Below are 15,064 nucleotides of genomic sequence, written 5' to 3' on the forward strand. Positions count from 1 at the left end.
ATCTTTCTCATGAACTTTTTGAAGCCCCCTGAGTAAGTTTGGAAGCTTTCAATAAAATATTTATCCACGAATTATTTGTTTTACAAAATAAATAGCAATATGTTTCTGTATTAAATATTTCGCACACATTATACATTAGTAAACAGTCAAAAATAAAAGAAAAATAAAAAAATATTTCCAATGTATTAAAAATATAGCCACTATTGATCTAATACATGACCCAACATAAATATCATTAATAAAACAGCAGTACTAAAATTAACCAGGCTTGCTGTGCGTGGATTGCTGCCCATAAGCTTGGTGGCACCATTCAAACTTGTGGCAATGTTGGATCCCCCGAGGTCACTCTTTCATATTCTTTCTTTGATTCTTTACTTTTTTTATTTCTGTACCTGGAAACATTCAGGGAGGAAAAAAAATAAACCTATTAATACAGTGGTAAATAAGAAGCAATTGTGTTCACTGAAGAAACAGAGATGTGGACTCAAAAGGTACATTAGCAGAGCTAGACAGCTACTTGACGCGTAGCGACACTTTGTACAAGAGAGGGAAACACCGCCCAGTCCTGAGCAATAGTCACAGGTGCTCTCAGGGTTGAGCCCATTGTTGCAGTCACGGTGTCAGTCACCAGACTGAGGGTCTTCGTCTTTGTCAACAACCTTCACTTTACTGAGCATAATGTCCTTTTTCTATCATGTTCCCCAGATGGCCAAGGTGAACAAGCAATAAAAAAAGTAAGCGTAAAGGACCACTGGTGGCACAGTGGGTAAGTGTTCAGCTGCTAACCAAATGGTTAGTGGTTCAAACCCACCACCTCCTCCATGGGAGAAAGATGTGGCTCTCTGCTTCTATCAAGATGACAGATTAGAAACTCTCTGGAGCAATGTTATAGAGCCCCTATGAGCCGGGATCGCCTGCATCCCAGTGGAATTGGGTATTGGAAGAGATATGGCCCATGGTCAGGTAATATTGAGAGGAAATGGTGAGACATAGTTAAAGGACCTTCTGGGGGCTTTAGCATAAAAACTGTGAAGTTTATAAAAATGGCACATGCCTACACTTAAGTTTTGGGTTTCTGAAGCTGTAAATCTGAACAAGAACAGAAAACCTCATCGTTCTCCCTCAGAGAGGTTGATGGGCTTGAGCTGCTGACCTTGAGGTTAGCAGCCTAACTCATACCCCACGGTGGCAACCAGGGCTCCTTATAACTCTTTAGGAAGATATTATTTGATAAATATAGACTCAAACTTAGACAAAACAAATTTAATTTTATAACAGAAGCACACCTTGAGATAATCAAAAGTAGAAATATACTTACCTCCAAGAGAAAAACAAAACATTCAAACCTACATTGAACAACTTGTACTGGTTCATTAGAAGGATTTCTTGAAGATATTTTAAGGCAACTGTTATTAACCACTTTATGCTTTGTTCCCATACGCTGTTCATAACTCTAAGAACCCTCCGGTCCCATATGGTCAGTAATTTCAATGACCACTTTCTTTTTCTTCAGTTTTCTCTGCCCCTCCCCCCTCCCCTCCCCAGTTGTCAGCATTAGGACACCATTGCACATGAGGGTGAGATGTGACTGGTTGAGGGGTCGTCTAACATGAACCATTTTTTAACAATAAATGGTATTATTGTCTATAGCCCTTGTCATCCAGCCCAACTGATAGCAGCCCTACAGGTCAGAGTGAAACTGTCCACCAGGTTCCTGAGGCTGTGATTGTCCCAGGCTGAGGCCACATCTTCCTGCTACAGAAGAGGTGGGGGGGTTTACCCAGCCAATTTCCATTTGGCAGCCGTGTGCTTGACCACTGCACCACCAGCAAATTCTGCCTTACATGCTAAGTTCTCAAGCACCCCACCCCCACCCCCGGGCTACTGATTTGCAAGCTTTGTTTTGTGTGTTACAAGTTCCTTGCTAGTCGTCACTGGGTTGGCAACCTCCTATATAGAGACCAGGATGAAACAGTGCCCAGTCCTGCGCCGCTTCATGATCTTTGATATGTTTGAGCCCACCGTGTGGCTATTGCAGCAATCCAGCTGCCTAGGGATTTCTTTCATTTGTGTTGATCTTTTGATCTAACATAATGTCTTTTTCTAGGGATCAGTCTTTTTCGGCGTTGTATCAGGCCACGTTCTCTCCTACCCTTAATATTTTTATTTTGCAGCTAAGTTTTGGAAGTAGCAACTTTTAAGTCACCACAGTCTGACCAACTGACAGGTGATGGAATATAAATTAGAGTCTAATTAATTAAGTACAGGCGGCCATGTATCACATTAGCATCGCATCTTTACTTTCACATGCATTGTCATACTCGACACTAAAAACAGTCCTATGATTAGTAAGGAGAATTGATTTCTTAGTGTTATTTTAGAGGAAGGCATCGAAACTCCAAATTTGATTTGCATGAAGTCACACAGATAATATGAGAGATTAGTTTTAGAGTCAAATGTGCTTCTAAAATATCTCTATAAATTCTGTCAGGACAAATTCTATTTTGCCTTAAGTAATCCTTCATACTTATTTGTACCCAATCTATAGGCCTTTCTTTGTGAGAGATAGACTGCATGAAAGTAAGTTATAGGCACATTGCAAAGCAAACAAACAAAACACATTGTCTTACCATCTGCAGAAGTAGTATATGGAACCAGCAATTATGATCAGAAAAAAGAAAATGAGAATCACAGTCAGGACCACATATTCTTTGCTCAAGGGTTTTTGGACGGTTAGAAAGAAGTGTTCACATCGGACACCCGTATACCCCACATCACACCTAAAGGAAAATGCAAGAGAAACAACACATTTTTAGGGGAAAAATAATGGCAATGAACTAGTTTTCTGACAACTAATTTCACAGCAAAATGCAAAAGATCAATAGAGTTCACAGAATGTTGTAATGATGAAGTCAAAGAGTATCCGAAGAGCTAGAGTTTAGTTTCCCAAAGTATTTTCCAAAGTGTGCCTTATCACCCCTTGGGGGTGGGCACAAGAGACCCAAGGACACTTCAAAGTCAGGTGTTCGTGCTTCAGCCTGGATTATGAGCTGTAATACAAGAATGTCTAATTGCCATATGGGCACCGAATAATTTCTTTTTCTGAAAAGGGGGCAGTAGATCAGATAAGTTTGGGAACCGCTGGGGCTCGATCATATGGCTAAGAGCTCCACATATTACTCAGGAGAATATACATGTGTGTATATGTATATATATATATATATATATACATACATGTATACAGACATTCATACATATGTTTTAAAAGGTTTGGTTCAACTGCTAGGGTGGCTGACGATCTGAAATCTTGCTTTATACATTTTTGTAGGGTTTTAGTTTTTTGATCTAAACAATGGCTCAGGCAGGAGTTCACTAAAGGAATTGTCCATATCAGAGGGCAGTCGGTGAATTCTTCCTCTTTCTCCACTCTCGAAGCATAGCTATTGCTGAAAACCATTTGTTGCATCATTTTTAAAGCTTGGCTACTAAAGTTCTTAATGGTAAATAGAAACTGCTTTCTAACTGCCCATGGGAATATAGGTTGACTTCCAAAGATAAAGGAGGGAGAAAAATATATTTAAAACAATCTCTGCTGTGGAAGGATGGCACATTACCTGCAGTATTGTTCACTCATGTCCACCAGGTAAATGCACTGTCCGTGCAAACAGTAGCCGTTCATGTCGGGGGCGCACTTTGTTATTGACACTTGAGCAACCCGTGGGTTGTCTTCCGTCTGAACTGTGAAGGAAAGGTGAGTCGAATGTATCCTATGGCCTTCTTGGAAGCATGGACCACCCCTCATAACAGTAACCATTGAACTACTTCAGAAAAGCAGGTTCCCTGCCAATCGGTCAGGGAAACTTCTCAGGAATAAGAAATCAGTCAAGTCATCACATTCCTGAGACTAATCAGAAGTCTTTGGGAGGTGCAGTTACAGAGCTCAGCTGCTAACTGAAAGGTTGCAGGTTCAAGCCCACTCAGAAACACCCAAACAGAAAAGCCTGACAACCCGTTTCAAAACATCAGTCATTTAAAGCCCTATAGAGCGCAGATCTATTCAGACAAGCAGAAGGTCCCCATGAGTCAATGTGGTCTAACCACAGTAACTGGTTAGACCAATACACAAATACCTGAACCCAAAGGAAAATGCCCAGCCCACTAACAAAACAAGATAAAACCCGAGGATTTAATCCTTAAAGAGAATCTTTAAGAATTGAAGAAATAAGTGTTAGGTCACACACAAAACACATTACCCTCTGAGGTACATATTCATTACATCTTCACTCCCTTCCTTAGTTTTTTTCTCACACTTGCCACTCCAAAAGCTAATTGCAAGCAGAAGCCAATCGTTATCTCAGGAGAGCTTAATTTTATGGTGCGTTTTTAAGCCAATCGGACTTGTTTTGATATTCCTTCCCAAATCTGTGAGAAGTTCATCAAGGCCTGCAACATATCTAAAAATAACATCTGAATATTAACCAGGGAAACCTTGGGCTAAGAATGGCACTGTATATGTAACTAGGAATCTAAGAAGCTTCATTAGGAACAGTGTTGTCCCTCACATTTAAATTTTACCTCTCAATGTGTTACCTACTAAAATGTGACAGATGCATATAAAATAACCACCCCAAAAAAGTACCAGTTACTTTTCCTCAAATAGCAATATCAAAGAAGGAGGAGGAGAGAACACGGATTAAAATCTCCAGAGAGTCCAATGTTGAAGGACAAGAGAGATGGTAAAATTATTATGGGAAATAGCCTGGATCCTTTGATGCAGCTTTGGAACATAGCTCAGATTAAGTATAAACCAGATCTTCCTTGGACCACTTGTAAAGTCCATGGGGGCTCTTTGAGGTGAGCAGTTTCACTGTACCCAGGGGCACCTGGGTTGAAAAGTCTAGAGATCTACTTCTGTAAGATCGGAGATCACAGTGATTGAAAAGGCAAGGGAGCCGTTCTAGGTGAAACCCATGGGCGGGGAGTGGGGGAGGGGGGTGTGCTCCATGAGTGGGATTCAACTTGACAGCAGCTGGCTAGTTGGCTGGTTGGGGGTACTTTAGGAAAAGATGGCGTCTTCCTTTCTCTGGACCTCTTGTGCCCAAAGGCTACATTTGGCATGTATTAATTCCCTTATTTGGGGGTGAACAATTCGACTAGGGGGAAATGACATCATCTGTTCCTCTAACCACCCCCACCCCCACCCCCAAAATTGACTTTGTTTGAGACCCAGCCTAGCAATGGTGTCACACCAGGCTCCAGTCCCTGGTGGAAAGGAGAAGGGAATCTCACTTTCTTGGTTCTCTATCTTTTTGTTGTTGTTCTTTATCTTTTTAAGATAAAATCTTTGTAGAGTCCCAGATGCCCAGTCCCTCTCCCACCGGTTCCTCCTTTAAACAATTTCTCTAGTCCTCACAGGCGGTGAAGGAGGAAAGAAGTTTCTTTTTGTTATAAAAGCAAATGTTCCCCCTTTGGCACAATGCCTTGTATATATGCGCAGTACTGTGGAAGCACGTGCTCTTCTGCAAGGCAGCGTTGACAAAGCCGGGCTTACCTAAAGCTGTGCAGTTATCATGGGATTCTCCTGGGATGCAGGATGTGATCACAGTTGTACTTAGAACTGCTTGAAGAAGATGGAAACCTATTTATGGTAGGGGCACAAATATATCATTAATATTTCAGGAAGAGAAATTCTGATCATATTTTCCACATAGATACAGCAGTTATATAATTTTCCTAATTATTTCAAAGATGTACATCCTAAAATCCCACAAAAGAAAGAGGAGAAGCCGGTGTAGAATAGTAAATGAATGAGTCTCTACTTCTTCAGTTCAAAGATGAAAGCATTGACTGATCTTCTAGTCATAGAAACATATTTGATCTTTCTTTAATGTCTCCAAGTTACCTTTGTCAAGATCTAACTTTGAGAAAATTCTCCATTTCTTCCCTGGCAAGTGATCTTTTTCAGAGCAATGATCCAAGACAGGCTTCTTCACACACATACAAAGACTTCAAGTAAAAACCAAATTCCACACCAGTAACAGCTAAACTGGAAGTTCAACCTCAGATTCATGCATGAGTTGATTTAGTGCACAAGTTACCCTTGGCATAGTATTGCCCACCACGGTAGACTTCAACAAGTAAAATGCAATCTAGATAAACCCAGCAGAAATCATATCCGCTGTGGGAAGTCGCAACTGTGCTTGAAAAGCCACACTGCTGCCTAGATTCCAATTTCTTTTCTTTTTTTAAATTTTGTATGAATAATTTTATTGGGGCTCTGATAGATCTGTTTTTCTCCTCTTACAGCCCTTATAACAATCCATACATCAATTGTACCAAGCACATGTGTACATATGTTGCCATCATCATTTTCAAAACATTTTCTTTCTACTTGAGCCCTTGGTATCAGCTCCTCTCTTTTGCCCCCCTCTTCCCCGTCCAAGATCCCATTTTCTGGAAGCACACGGAGTCTCCGCAAGGTGCTTCAGGACTATTTCCAATGGAAAGATAAAGGCTGGAAAACAGGCATCAGAATGACTCAAGCAGTTTCCGAATTTCATAAAGAGCACAATAAGAAGAACACTTTCAATGGCACATATGTTTACTTAAGAGAGTTTAGCTACTTTCATCTAAATGTCCAGTGTTTGTGTTTAAACTAATGGTGGTGGTGGAAGTAGTAATAGCAGTTAGCAGTAACTAGTATTTCTTGAACATCATCATGAGCCAGTCATGGTTCTATCTGCACCATATGTATTATCCCATTTGATAATCTCTTATGATACCTTGGGGAAGATGCTATCCCTCATAGATGCATGAATTTAAGTAACTTTCCAAATAATGTCCAACTATGTTGTTAAATGGGCCACATTTTAGAATTTCAAAACAGGCAATGATATTTGAAACTCACTGTCTTCAAGTTGATTCTAACTCACGGCAATCCTAGAGCCCACAGTAGAACTGTCCCAGTTGGCTTCTGAGGGTGTAAATGTTTATAGGACTAGAAAGCCCTGTATTTCTCCTGTGGCACACTTGGTGAACTTGAACTGCTGACCTGTGGTTAGCAGGCCAACATGTAACCACGATGCCACCAGGGCTCACACAGTAGTACTAAAGGTTAATGGGTATTGGGCAGAACATGCTAGGGTGACCGTAATTAAAGCAGAATATTTAATCCCATAGTCAGGCAGCAAAATATGATGTAAATGAAATCTTGTGGACACATTTTGAACTATGTTATTTTGGACAAATCCATTAACTCTGCATGGGCCTGATTTTGAGAGACCTAAACTAACTGGTATTTTTAAAAGTGCATTAATTACCGGAACCTCTCGAAAAATGTTCCTCTACACTTAGTGAAATGCTTCAAGTCTTAACAGTATATGTGGGAGGTGCCCTCTACTGGTCTGTAACAAGATTATATACTTCTTTGTAGTTTAGTAATTTAAAGGATTATTTAATTCAAGTAACAAGGATATTTTTCTTCTCTCTCAGACGTAGCTATTAAGTACATTTGAGTTCTCTGGGTACTAAAACCAGGGTACTAAAACCAGGATACTAAAATCAGTATCATGGTTGATGTTTCTATAAAGCTTTAGACTTGACACAATAAGCCTGTGACATAAGTATTAGCCTTTAACAATCTGAAATATCGTGTCTAAGATCACACATTTAATAGCCATGGGGGTGGGGGAAATGGTAAATCTATCTTTTGACATCAAGCCTAGTAATCATTCAATGATTTGAAGATACTGTTTCCTTGTAAGGTTTACAGATCTCTCCTCCCCAATGCATGTTTCTCTTGCCGTATAAATGCTGTTTCAGAAGCTATTATAGCTATAATAAATAAATAACTTTCTCTCTCACAAAACAAGAAATGGCTAATGTCTCTATTTCATCTATCAGCTGAACAGTTAAAAAAGATGACTCTTTTACACAAAGTTGGTTCACACAGAAGCTACATTCTCCTCCAAGCGAATGCTGTGCTGCTTCTCAGTGGGATTTTGGCATAGACTTTCACTACTGAGGAACGGAGCCCTTGAACTGAGCGGCTCTCCAGTCGCCATAGCCAGTAGACTCTGACGCATGAGCCTAAGAGGTGAGCGCCATAAGGTTTTCCATCGCTGGCATTGTGAAGGTAGATATATCCCGGTCCCTCTTCTCAGGCCTCACCCCTCCAGTCATCCAGTTGGCCACCTAACACGTTAGCTCTATCATCCGAGTCCTCCGCAGTTTACGGAGTCTCCTGGAATCCACACTGGAGAACTGATTACACACTTTGCGTCCTTGACATTCCACCCGGTTCCTCCATCCTTCCAACGAGAAAACTTTGGAAGGGACAATCTCAACACTCCTGCTAGAAAAGGATCAGCCAGGGTGGGGAAAATCACCTTTAATAGCATTTCTCTACCCTTTGTAGAAACTGGAGACCAGCCTTTCCTGTTTGCAATCACGTGACTATTACAGAATCTAGCTCATTGCTTGGGGTGTTGCTTGTTTGTCTTTTTGCAGTGTGGCGTTGTTGGTTTGTGTGGTTTTTTTTGTTTGTTTGTTTTTAACATTTTTAGTGGTTATTGGTTTTTCCTTTGTTGGAAACTTCGTTCCACTTGTTCAGGCCACAGGTGAAATATTTGTCTTTGTTAAATTCAAGAATGTTCACTGTAGGGTGTGCCTCGGCGAAAACTGGCCTTTCTCTACCTGTGACGGAGTATCCCTTGGACCCAGTCCACCGCTTGGGAGAGTTTCTGTGAGACTTGCATTAATCTGCAGGACGAGTATTTCACAGGTGAAATTGAAGATAAATTTAAATGTTCCTCTGGAAGGAACTTTTTCATTTAAATTGGATACATGTAGCCAACAACACAGCAAAATCAGTTCTGAATTGTGTGTCCATATGCCTACCTGGATCGCTATGAAACATTGATTCCCAAGCATCCCTCCCCCTCACCTCCACCCCACGTCCTTGCACTTGAGTCAAGGAGGAACTGGAAGTGATCAGATCATCGAAAAAGTCCACCACTGGAAGATTCTGATGTTCACCATCCCATCATTCTTCAAAGGATTCTGGTGGGACTGTTGAGTAAGCATTGGACTGCTAACTTCAATGTCATTGTTTCAAACCTATCAGTAGCTCTCCAGGAGAACTGATCCCCTAAGGACTTACCTCCTCTGACGCCTTATAGAAGGGTCATTGTGAGTCACAATCAACTCGATGACAGTGGGTATTAACCTTAAAATTAACCTTCATAACTCATCATTATATAGTCAGGACAGGGATGGCACAGATGCTAAGACTGTATTCCAGCATTTCTTTAAGCTTTCTATTTATTCTATTCTATGTCTTCAGTGTTAGCTGAACGTTGGAATGGTCTCTCTTTATTGAAGGGGCTTCAAAAAGTTTGTGGAAAATGGAATTGAAATATAATAAAATTGAAAAATAATGTTTACTTTGGGCCTCGGAGATCAAGGGACTCCATAATAGTAAGAATTCAGTGATGCTAAATTTGTTGAATAGCATCTATGTGCAGCAAACAAACAAACAAACAGAGCTGATGGCAAAGTCTACAACAGTAACTAAGATATAAAGAAATTCTGTGTTGACATGAGGTAGATTGACCTGTGAACTAACAATTGGCAATTGGAATGTCTAGTCAAACATAAACGCAGGGAATCTAGGACAGATGAACCTCTCAGGACCAGGGGTGACAGTGGCGATACCAGGAGGGAAAGGGGGTGAAGAAAGGGGGAATGGATCACAGGGAGCTACATATAACCTCCTCTCTGGGGGACGGGCAGCAGAAGGGTGGGTGAAGGGAGACGCCGGACAGTGTAATATAAGATACAACAATAATTTATAAATTATTAAGGGTGCATGGGGGAGAGGGGAGGAGGAAGGGAAGGGGAGGGGGAAAAAAAGGAAAATGAGCTGATTCCGGGAACCCAAGAGGCAAGCGAATTTTGGGAATAATGAGGGCAACATATGTATAGATGTGTTTTATACAATTGATCTATGTATTGTGATGAATTGTATGAGCCCCAATAAATTGATTTTTTTAAAAACAAACAAAAACCAAATGACTTCTGACCAGTTTCCAAATAAATGACTGTTTGGACTGTGACGCTCACCTCTTCCTCTCGGGGCCTTCACCTTTCAGAGGCTGTGTCTCAGTGAAATCTCAAGTGTGCCAGCAGGAAGTGGGGCCGGTGAGTCACAGGAAACAAATCACCTCTTCCCTGTGAGTCAGGGCCAAGCCTACACCCTTACACAAGGTTGGGGACAGCGCGTGGGAGCGGGTGAGTGCCATCACCGGAATAGGGGTAGCACTGAATGTCGTGAGCCCTGGAGGGCTAAGAAGTGCTTACCCCATAGTCAGGCAGAGTGCCAGGTGTAGAAAAAGTCTTATTTATTGCATATGATCTCTCTTGACCTGGCTTCTAGTGGCCACGCTGCGGGCTCCTTTAGGAGGACCTGCCACAGAAGAGACTGGGTTCAGTGACTGGCTGACCCAACCAGGTGCAAAGTCCACAGCCAGTAGTTCTCCTGGAGAACAACCGAGCACATGAAAACAATCCACCAGGATGTGAGATCGGTTACAGAATGTAAGGAACGCATCTTCTTATTTTGCCAGTTTAATCTTTTTAAATATTTAGACCACAGCAGCAAACACACAGTGAATCATAGGATTTGTCCAGCCCGGACAGGTACCAAAAATCTGCTTTGTTCACACTTTTGCTCGGGTCACAAGCCAACCTTCTCACAAATGTTAGTTTTTTGCAGTTTTCCGTGGATGTCAGTAATTTAAGGATTTGCTTGTAGCACAGTAGGCTTGTTAGGTCTTGTGCATTTTTGAGAAGTGAATATGCTTTCACCTTTTCCAGGTGTCTTTGCTCAAAATTAAATTTCACTTTTACATAAGGTCTTGCTTCACTGTGGTTAAAATATCTAGAAACCCCTTATCACATTATATATTCAAAACTACTTTCCGCACTTAGGAACAACTTTTTCAGAGAATAACATGCATATGAGCATGTGGAGGAAAACCACAGGCCTGCCTTCTGTCAGTAATCAGTCTCTTCCCAGATGTTCAATATCAACTTTTAATTAAACTTTGTTAAAATATGAATGTAAAACTTAGCCACAGCTACATGAGACGAAACAGCATGAAAGCAGAGGTTGGCACAATAAAGGATTACAAATAAAGGCAAGGGGGCTTCAAAAATGTCCTGGGGAAATTCCACTGTTTTCTCATTTCAATTCCCCCTGAACATTTTTGAAGCCCTCTGGTATTCATTTTAATTTTAAATGACAAAATAGCCCCCCCAAAAATCTTCCTTGTAAAGTGGTAAGAAGAGATTGCCCCCTCATGGCCCAAGTATTTTCTGCTCTGAAAGGTTTTTTTGTTTTTGATATCTTGTATATCAAAATCATTTCATAAATGAATCAAAAGCACTTTGTAAATGCCGTTATGAAATATGGATATTGCATATATTGTGTGGGATATGTATAACTTTCTGGGCTCTGGGAGGAAAGCCATATAGGATACTTATGTTCCTCTTAGTTGGGGTTGGGGGAAGGGGAAGGATTAGAATCACACATGTATCTTATAGAATGTCCGGTAACAACAGTAGTTTGTGGGGCACAGCTATTTCTTCCAGTTCTCATTGTTCTAGAGACCTGCCACAGTTGTGGGAAAGCAGCTGCCCAATAAACCCCAGAGGAGGAAAATATAGGAGGGGTGCTGTGTGTCCTGTGGGTCATGAGAGGGTGCATATGCTGTTTCCGTTTAAGCCATAGATATTAAATTATACTCCTCAATTTGGTGAGTCATAAATTATATTCCAAAGTACTCATATCTTTCGGTTAGTGGGCAACACTTGACATTCTTCAAATTAAGATGTAACTGAAAGAAAGCCCAGTGAATAAGACATAGTCCCTGTCCCAAATAAAGTAAATGGAGCTACGCTCTCGGGAATTAGAAGAGGAGAGAATTCAAGATGAGACCAATAAGGATGGGGTGTCATTGACAGAGAAGAGCACCGCCCAGGTGTGGTGGCATCTGCAGTTATCAAGGCCAAATGGAAAAGGACTGCCTTGCTGCTCTCGAGTGGGCTCTGGTTCACAGGGACCTTCCATGGGGTTCTGAGATTCGACGTCTTTACAGAAAGAGATGGCCTCTTCTTTCTCCTGCAGGGTGCTTGGGGGGGGGAGGGGTTCCGGGTTAACCTCTGACCTTGCAGTTGACCGTCCAACATTTACAGGGGAGTGCCTCCAGGGCTCCTTATGAGGTAGGAAGGCAGGAAAGGGTGACTAAACGAATTTGAGTTTGATGCCTATATATCCCCCATTTATCTTCATGGGTAGTGGGATTGCAGACTTTGAGGAAACGAATAGGAATGGGGTTGATAGAATGGGTTTGAACTCTTATAAGCTTTAGGGCTTAAGAACCATTCAGATGTTCCAAGGACCATAATAGGGAATGGGAAATGACAGCTTTGGGAAATTGTGGTAGGGAGTGAATATAAATGGAAAATTAATTGGAGCAAAAAGAAGGTTCTGTGTTATAGGTGCCAAAATAGTAAGGATGATCTACAGGGAAGTGATTGAAGAAAGCACTAGTGACTGTCCCAAATACATTGTTCATCACAATTAAATACAAATGGACCTAAAGCCTGCAATAAAAAGTGTTAAGCTAATTTTAAAACAAATTGCTTTCATATTTGTATCCAGTCAATCATTACTATTCATTTTATTTGTTGTGGTAGTTTGAATATTAATTATCCAAAATGTAAATTATGGTGAGGTAGTATTGTAGCTATTGTAAACCCATCAAGCTAGTAGGTCTCAGCCAGGGACAATTTTGCAATCAGGGACATTTTTATTGTCACATGTGGGAGGTTCTACTAACATCTAGTGGGTAGAGGCCAGGATTGTTGCTAAACCCTCCAAAAAGCCCGGGACAGCTCCCTCTGTCAGTAGCCATGAGATGGAGAAGCAGGGCATTTGGTTTGTACGCTATGGCCTCCACGTCTAGCTCAGATACTAATTTTATTTCCTTACATCGAAGTTTCCTTATCTCTGAGAACAGATGTCTGGGGGTGGGGGTACGGTGGAGGGAGCGATGAAATTTAGATTAGATGATTCTTAAAGTCCCTTTCCTTTCTAACCCAATACTTCTCTTTCTCCCACTGACAGTCTATCATTCTGCCATATCACTGCTCAATCATTTTCTCTGTCTGTCACTTCCTCTCTCTTGTCCCTCTTCTCTTTCTCACAGACTTGTAATGACTACGTAAGCCATCAGAAGATACAGATTGAATTAAGGGAATCAAATAGGAGAAAGGGGGTGGAAAATGATTCCAATTGATCAGAAACAAAAAGTGAATTTTCAACTATTGTTCAGTCTGAAAATAGCTTGCTTTTCAAACAAACTTTTAAAGAACAGCTAGCGGGGTCCAAACACAGTCCTGAGGAGTATGAATAAAGCCTGAATCTAACCAGCCATCCGAAGAACACTTTCTGAGTGCTTTTTGGAAGCCTACCACAACACAGAACGATAAAAGAGGAGTCACGGAACACGAAGAAAAAACAAGAAAGACCAAGCCCACAGCCTTGGAGCAGTAGGGTTTTTGAGGTGGGAGTAGACAGCCTGATTTTTGTATCTCCTGCAAAGCTGCTGTGCAGTGGGGAGGTTGAACGACCTCCCCTGTGGTTAGCCACCCAACACCTCACCACCAGCCACATGAGGCTCATCTAAGTGACGCTTCTCCTGAGGCTTTCCTGGAAGAGAGGAGGGAGGGAGGGGGGAATCCGTAGCCGAGATTAGCGCATGTCCAACATGGAGCCTGTCATCACAGACCACATTTCTCACTGTCTCTTCAAGTTAACAATGTCTTTTTTGGCTAAGAAGGAGTTATTGCAAAGATCAAATGACGCGTTTAGTAAGAAAACTGTTCATTAGTGATGATGATAGTAGGTTTCTTTTAAAACCTTTTTATTGTGATTTGACGCACAGAGACCCTACAGGACAGGCTAGCACTGCCCCTGCTGAGTTTCTGAGACTGACTCTTTAGGAGGGAGCCCAGCCCCACGTGGTTTCAAAGGTCTGACCTTGCCACTACACACCAGGGGTCACTATGACTTGGCATAGATGGGATGGTAATGAATTTGAGTTTGTTTTGTTTTGGTGCTGGTGGGGGAGGGTATTGTGAGTTGTGAAATTTTTTGAAGCGAATCAGTATTCCATCAGCAATGCATGCACATTTTGTTTCCTGATGTTGGTTGCAATCCTCACAATGTGACAGCCTCACTTTAAAAAATATTTTAAAAATCATTTTTGTAATCTCATCCTATCCATTTAAATTATACCTGAACTTGACGGGATAGATGGTATGATCTTTTCTGCAGATGAGAAAACTGACTTTGAGTTGAATATATGTTTTTTGAAAATAAGAAATAAAATAACTAAGGTGTGACGGCTGTGTTTTTTACCATATTTCTGCCTCTTAATTCAATGATGGTGATGGTCAGCATGTATATCTACACACACACACACACACACACACGATAGCGTCCTCTCAGTCTAAGGACTTTCCAGAAGGTTTGCAGGATCTCACTGTCATGCAAAATTAATATTGACTGCATTTGACCTAAGAAATTAAGAGTTACTATTTTTTTCTGTGCAATTGTTAAATCCTCCCTGGGACTATAAATAGTACCCTAGTTGATTAAACCATTACTTTAACCTGCAAAGTCACTCAGCATGTATTTGCGCAGTAACCAGACACCTCGGTGTTGCATAAACTGCATTGCCAGAGGACACTGAGTCTGTGGCGTTGCTTCATTTTCTGCCATACCAAGGCCATGGCTATGGTCTCCTCCTCCCCGAGGATCTCTCCAATTACACTGGAGGGGAGACTTCCCATTGTCTTCCAGTGGAATGTTCCCAGCAGCAGTTACAGCATATTAATTAGACTATTTTCAGAGGGCTATATTCAGAGCGAGGATTGACAGAGGAGGAAACCACACCTTGGTTTACAGTCAGTCACTTGAAGAGGATTTCTTATTTGA

The 15,064-nt window shown here is 41.3% G+C and overlaps 1 protein-coding gene across 1 annotated transcript; it reads right to left on the reverse strand.

Moving 5' to 3' along the window:
- Nucleotides 1-310: 310 nt before the first annotated feature.
- Nucleotides 311-14,848, reverse strand: EREG (epiregulin). Its single transcript, XM_030888547.1, has 5 exons — nt 14,740-14,848; nt 5,552-5,638; nt 3,615-3,738; nt 2,631-2,780; nt 311-392 (listed from the first exon to the last, which is right to left on the reverse strand). The coding sequence occupies exons 1-5, from the start codon at nt 14,846-14,848 to the stop codon at nt 311-313; spliced, it is 552 nt and encodes a 183-aa protein (XP_030744407.1).
- Between the last annotated feature and the right edge of the window lie 216 nt (nt 14,849-15,064).

This window comes from Echinops telfairi, unplaced genomic scaffold (genome assembly GCF_000313985.2).
Source record: "Echinops telfairi isolate 266 unplaced genomic scaffold, ASM31398v2 ScPeMD7_7468;HRSCAF=8506_0, whole genome shotgun sequence".
Lineage (NCBI taxonomy): Eukaryota > Metazoa > Chordata > Mammalia > Afrosoricida > Tenrecidae > Echinops > Echinops telfairi.

What these genes read in the sequence shown, in the direction of transcription:
- EREG (XM_030888547.1), bottom strand. Translation starts at nt 14,848, where the DNA reads ATGGCAGAAAATGAAGCAACGCCACAGACTCAGTGTCCTCTGGCAATG. An exon ending in CATGCTGAGTGACTTTGCAG is followed by an intron (nt 5,639 to 14,739) that starts GTTAAAGTAATG and finishes TACCATAAATAG; the next exon opens with GTTTCCATCTTCTTCAAGCA. An exon ending in ATATACTACTTCTGCAGATG is followed by an intron (nt 393 to 2,630) that starts GTAAGACAATGT and finishes GAATGTTTCCAG; the next exon opens with GTACAGAAATAAAAAAAGTA.